The 6,542-nt window shown below is 37.5% G+C and overlaps 1 protein-coding gene across 1 annotated transcript; it reads right to left on the bottom strand.

Annotated features, from left to right (window-relative positions):
- Positions 1-1,853: 1,853 nt before the first annotated feature.
- LOC149278180 (tetraspanin-14-like) lies at positions 1,854-6,144 on the bottom strand. Its single transcript, XM_089502215.1, has 8 exons — positions 6,064-6,144; positions 5,516-5,566; positions 4,190-4,336; positions 3,597-3,767; positions 3,388-3,513; positions 2,892-2,936; positions 2,402-2,521; positions 1,854-1,928 (listed from the first exon to the last, which is right to left on the bottom strand). Exons 1-8 carry the CDS (start codon positions 6,142-6,144, stop codon positions 1,854-1,856), a joined length of 816 nt encoding a protein of 271 aa, XP_089358341.1.
- Between the last annotated feature and the right edge of the window lie 398 nt (positions 6,145-6,542).

Below are 6,542 nucleotides of genomic sequence, written 5' to 3' on the forward strand. Positions count from 1 at the left end.
TAAAAAATATATAAAAAAAATGAAATGTTTTAAGTGGTGTTCAAAGATTATTGCTTCGAAAAAAATTAATAATCTTTAATTATCTTTTTTATAATTTTTTTCAAGAAATTAGCATAGTTAAGGAAGTGACAACCAAATATTATATATTAATTTCTTATGAATTTTGTCATCGCGCACAAGGAGAAAACCTAACCCGCTGGCAGTATTATCCGATACGTCCCGTGTGGGCCAAAAAAACGAGTCGTCCTTGGTGGGATCCAATGAGCGATTTGTCCCCGTGTAAAATGGCGAAAGAACGCTATGATAGGATGTTCTTAGACCCTGTGGGCTCCAGCTAGAACCTTCGTGATCTACAATTAAAACCCTCGTTGTGAAAGATGGCTGCCATCGAGTCGTGAATCCCACCAACACGTTCATGAGTCAACAGACCCTCGGCTCATCCATCCAACTTCCGTAGAAGTCAAGTTGGCCAACGAGGCTCTTCTTTAAATGGGTCTCCCACCAAATCTTAATCTAGTACTCTTCAGTGAAGGTTGGCATCCATTGGTACCGCGTCCCGGTCTCTCGAGAACGAGCCTCACCATCACGAGTAGACGAGGACTCATGTGAGACACAGAAATAAGCGATACATTTAGTATTTTTGGGAATCTGTGACCAATATCTCATACATCTTCCTTACAACCACAGAAGAATAACTGAAAGGTGTGGTGGGAGCCCCCCTCCCTTTAACTGAAAATAAAGTTCAACTATTTTCTTTAGCAAGTCAGTGACCTATACCGGAGAGGGAAAAAAATAAGTGGATAAAAAGGTCTATCACTTGACCTGGAACTTTATTATTTTATTTGTTTTATTTTTTTATATTTTTGTTTAGCAGCCTTTTCAAAATCGAAATTTTTTTGGTAACAGTTATTTCACTTATTTTTAAGTTATGGGTTTTTTGTTAATGAAAAAAAAAAAATTAAATAAATGTTACCAAAAATATTTCGATTTTGAAAGTTTAATATATATATATATATATATATATATATATATATATATTTTATATTCTTAAGAAAATGACTAAATTAAACCGTTCGATATGAAAAAGGTAAGATTTTCAGAAATTTCTCACTTTCATTAAAATGAATGATTGTAGAAGCTTTACTTTTAAAAAAAGGTAAAGTTTTCTTAATCATTTTCTTAAGAAAAAAAAAAAAAAAAAAGTGGCTGTCCAACATTAGAATTAAAAAAAAAAAAAAAATTGGTTGTCTCCAAAAATGCTATTCATAAAAGAGCAATTCTGGGGCAAAAATCAATAATATGGAGGTTCAGATTTGGTTCAACTAAGGGCTGCTTCTGCTCTACCAGATATAACATATAGCTCATTAACTATTATTTTACTTCTATAGGGAGTAAAGCGGCCTCCATATCAATACGGAGACCGTCCTCCCTTAAAGTTCCAAAAAGTCATCATCATTAACCAAAAAACAGGGAAATACTGTCCATAGTCAACCCAGGGCACAGCCCAGAATACCATGCGGACAACAGAACAAGGCAGTTTCACAAAGAAAAGAAGCTATACTATAAAAAAACATAAGTTTCCATTCCTTTCCTGGCAGGAAAGACATTAAAACGAAGAGGACTACCGGAACCCCTTAACAGTCCAAAGGGTACAAAAAAAATTCATGTCTTGGAGCGTGTGCTTCTTCACAGGTACTTTGATAGTCCATCGGCGGCCCGTCTTAAGGTTTCTATCACACTATGGGTTCACCATTGATGATGGCGGAGGCTCAGAGTCTTCAGTAGGGAATGATTCTAGAGGACCGAAATATACAACACAAGGGAAGGTGGCCTTCAAAAACCCCTCGAGGTTCTTAAGTGAAACGGTAGCCGCTCTTTACGGCGTCGATATCCGCCATCAGCGTCCGAGCGAGGTAAATGCCAAAGATCTATTGGGAGGAACGAGACGCGTTAACGAGTAAGCCTTGCGACACAAGTTTCGCGATGTGGTCTCCAGGGCTGTCCACCTATCTTATACTTATGAAGACCACCTACTCCGCGAAGCTCCATCTTTTGATTTTCAGGGCTTTCACATAAAATGTATCATTTTCCTAGAATCTCATTATTTCTTCTGCCTTTATAATATGTTATTCGAGTTAAATTGGTCATTTTAGCTATTAAATTAAACATGAAATAAATCAAATTTATATTACAAAATGTTTTTGAAAAATTTTATATATTTCACACAATGTGTCTTCTATATTTGAGTCTTTGGTTTTCTCATTAAAATCTTGGGAAAGGACTATTTTTTTTTTACACTATAATAATCATAAAATCAATTTTTTTCCCATTTACTTTATCATTTTTTTTTTAATGTAAATTTTTTTATTTAAAAAAAAAAAAAAAAAAAAAATCATCCTACCTGTAAAATTGAAATGACCAAGAAAACGCCAGCTACAATGTATATGTTCCTGGGTAGCCACGCCTCCAGCGCCAAAATACAGCCTTTCATATACGTCACGTTGACTCTTTCAGCCGCTGGCTAGAGAAAACAGGAAGTCTACAATATATAGTTCGTAATATATTTCCATACAATCCCCTTTTTCTATTAATTTCATTTTTTTAAATTACTTTTTATGTTAATTTGCAAGTATTTTTGTCAAAGGAGGCCGCCACTCCATTTAATAAAGTTTACCCTCCCCCTAGTTCTCTATGGAACCTTAGATGATAGGACTATATAAAATATAATAATGGCATGATACAATTAATATTAATGGCTTAAAAATATATATAAAAAATTATGCAAAAAAAACAATTATCCCATTAAAACCATTAAAACATACCGTCTCTTTAAGAGATGTTCCCCAACCACCACCTTGCTCAAAACGTGAAACGAAGTCCTGACCACTCACCTTTTTACGGACGTCGTATCCGCACTGCGTGTTTATGACCGTTTGCTGCGAAAAGAAATTTGACAATTCTGAAAATAATAGGCTTAAAATATGTATACATATAATAAAAAAAAAAAAAAAAAAAAAATTTTTTTTTTTAAAATAAAATTTATTAAAAAAAAATAAAAAAAATAAATGTAAGGACCCCTTTTTGTTCTTTCCACGTTTGTACTGGAACATGTAGGATGTTTTTTTTTCTGCTGATATGGCAACAAACTTTTCCAACCTATGGGTACTTCTGTCACATGACTAAAATTAAGGGACCTTTCAGAACATACGAATGAATGAAACATACGGGTGAATATGTCGCGAAATTAAGGATTTTTGGACATCAAAAACCATTAGGTAAGGCGTCCCTGTTTCTTAGACGTTCAAATGTTGTAAAGCAGGTGGAACGACACCCTTAAAGAATTGCCTATCGTCTGCCGTTATGGGAAGTGTGAATGATCGCACTCACAGCTGGATCAGCCACGCAGCAGGAGAAGGGGACACCGCATCGCTCCCGGCTGGGGTTGTCCATGGTGCAGTTGAAATATTGGTTCAGGTTCCAGTCGTCCGGACCTTGGGCCCCGCAGCACTGGTTCTGCGAGCGAAACACAAGCAATGATGGCACGCGCAACGAGGACAGCAAAGGGTTAAACACCATTACGGCAGGACGTCGCTTACCGCTTTCTGTAGAGAGTCAATCAGGTTCTGAAGGTCGATATCGTCCCGGTAGGACTTGATGTTGTTCTCGAAGAACTCCTTGGCTCTGTCCCTCACCCAATCTTGAAAGAGGAAGGCCAAGACGGCGACAGCCAGCTCCATGAAGAATATCAAGACTATGGCGCCGCAGAACTGTGCGGGGGGAGCGGGGGAAAAAGAGAACTTGGTGAATTCAACAAAATCTTCCCAAAACTTTAGTAGAAAGCAGTTGTTTTGGTTGGTTCTAGTTTACTTGACCTCACATTTATCAACCTCCTTGTCCTTGAGGGCCCCTCACCAGCACCCAATTTAAAAAAAAAATACAAAAATAAATTATTTTTTTAATCCTTCAATTACGGTTTTACTAGAATAGGTGGACTTTGATTAAATTGTCTGAACCAGGGGCAAGGAGATACCAAGGAACAGGAGGAACCTTGAGGTCCACAGATGGGGATCACTCCATGGCCGGACCGATGGATAGTCCCCATGACACGTCTATACGTGGTGCGTATGCATACGTCTGTGACTTGTATGCTTCGTCGCATCGATAGTAAATACGGTAGAGTCTCACTCACAAACTTCAAGAGGCAGATGTTCTCCCTTAGAGCACCAACGCAACCGGCGAAGCCCAGGGTGAACATGACGACGCCGACCAACAGGACCAGCCACACCGGGTCAAATCCATGGAGTCTCGTCACCTTGGTGATATCCGACAAGGTCCCCTAGGAAGGAAGCAAAGCTTGAACATATATATCTGTCGACCAAGGGTTCCTCATGCTTGGTACCCATACGTTCCAAATTCTACGACGTCATTAACCCTTTAATAGCCCGATCACCCAGACCCCATCGCAGTGACTCGCCAACGGTGGGAATCAAAACAGGATTCTTTGATTTTTCTCCATGGTATGAATCTTCAATGTCTTCTCATAATGCGACGCGGCGGGGGGGGGGGGCAGGGGCGTCGTACACACAGTGACTATGGTAAGTTGGGGGGTTGGGGGGGGGACAGAGGGACTGGCCAAACAAAACAGAGACACTTGGCAGGTAACTGAGAGGACTTATCCATTGCATATGTTATGTTTATTATAATAAATGTTATCGCATCCAAGAACCTTGCCTACAAGAGTGTGAATTCCTTCCTTCCTATACTGGCAGCAATCGGCAATCTGTGTAAATAACGATCGGTCAGCGGGTTCCTTGGCTTTTGATCAAAATATTATAATAATCAAATTTTTTTTTTATTTATTTACGGAGAAGCCGGTTACAAGAAACGAAAGAGCAGGAAACCAAAGAAGCGTAAATTTAGATTTCGTGTAAAACCGGAAGTGTAAGGGTGTCAGCGAGTCAGGCTCTACACAACATTTTAGTAGGGAGGTCAAAAAAAGGATAATGAACTAAGAGGGGCTTCTTTATTGTTTGGAACAAAGCTAGTAAAAAAAATTAAAATAAAAAATAAGATTATTTATTTATATTTATTTTTGATTCTGACTTTTTTTTTTTTTTTTTGATCCAATGTTTTAAACTGTTGGATTTTGGGTTCACATCAGTTAAGTCAGCGTTTGTTTTTTTTTGTCTAGCAGATTGGGCTAAATCCTCCACTGCTTTGAGGTGAGTAATAGAATGGCTCAGTCTTAATCACCCAGTCGGACTCTCTCACTAATGAAAGTCTATGGAGGGACGGACTTCATTAGCATCGCCATAAAGCATCAGCTCAGTGTGGTTCTTATGCAGGGAAAGTTTTAGGTTCGGTAGATAAAGAGGAGCGCGGGGGGGGGGTATTATTGTGCACAGTGCCAGGGGGGTTATTTTGATGATCTTTTGATCCATGTCAGTTCCAATTACATGACTGCACTTGTTGTTCCTCCCCTTTTATTCTACTGTAAAGAGACAGAATTACTCACTTTTTCACTCCATGCCCAAAGGCCGACTCCCAGAAGAACCATACCAGACAGCTGCATAAAAAAAAAAAATGTAAAAAAAATTTAAAATAATTTAATCATTTTGAAATTGCTGATTAATTTTAAAATTATAAAGTCCTCTGCCGTTAAGCTTTACAGAAAGAAGAAAAATTTACAAATTGCCTATTGTTCTATTTGTTCCTAAAGTTTTAATGAGAAATCAAACAAGATGTAATTTTTATTTATTTTTTTTTTATAAATAATTTTTTGTGAAAAATTTTATTTTCCACTATTTTCTTTTTTTATTTTTTTTTATTTACTTACTTTTTTTTATATTTTTGAGAAACGGAATATCTTCCCTGCTTAGTCTACGGCACCAGTTACAGAAATATAATACAGAAAATGTTGTGTATGAAACCCAAGTTTTATTTAGAAATATGGGAGGCTGTTCCACTTTTTTTTTTTCTTTTTTAAAGTAAAATTTCCTTATATTTCAAAACAATTAAAAAAAAAAAAAAATGTACACAAAAAAAAAAACAGGGGGAACTTACCCAGAAAATGATGTTGTAACTGAACAGTAGATATTTGTAGCAACAGCTGACCTCAGCCGTGCTGTATCGGTAATAGTGCATCTTGGCCTCCAATTGAACTATTTGGGGGAGAAACATAAAATTTTTATTAAAAATTAACGCCTCTGTGTTGCAACTTTTTACACAATTTACATATAATTAACTGCATCTTTACTGTATGTGTTTTGTGCCCCAAAAACCTGAGGCTTTTTCAGCATTTTTACCTAAACCATGATCCTAATTCGGACAAACACCCTGTCTCTTCACCATACAATAGAATGGCTCGGTCTTAATCCCCCAGTCGGACTCTCTGATTAATGGGAGTCTATGGAGGAACGGACTTCATTAGCATTGCCATAAAGCATCAGCTCAGTGTGGTGCATGGAATGTAAGGGGACCATCACTTTTTTTTTTCTGTTCATTGAACCCACTACGGGGGGGTTTATTTTATTTAAGAGGAT

The sequence above is a fragment of the Sceloporus occidentalis genome, unplaced genomic scaffold, assembly GCF_023333645.1.
Source record: "Sceloporus occidentalis isolate IW3139 unplaced genomic scaffold, rSceOcc1.0.p SCAF_198, whole genome shotgun sequence".
Classification (NCBI taxonomy): Eukaryota; Metazoa; Chordata; class Lepidosauria; order Squamata; family Phrynosomatidae; genus Sceloporus; species Sceloporus occidentalis.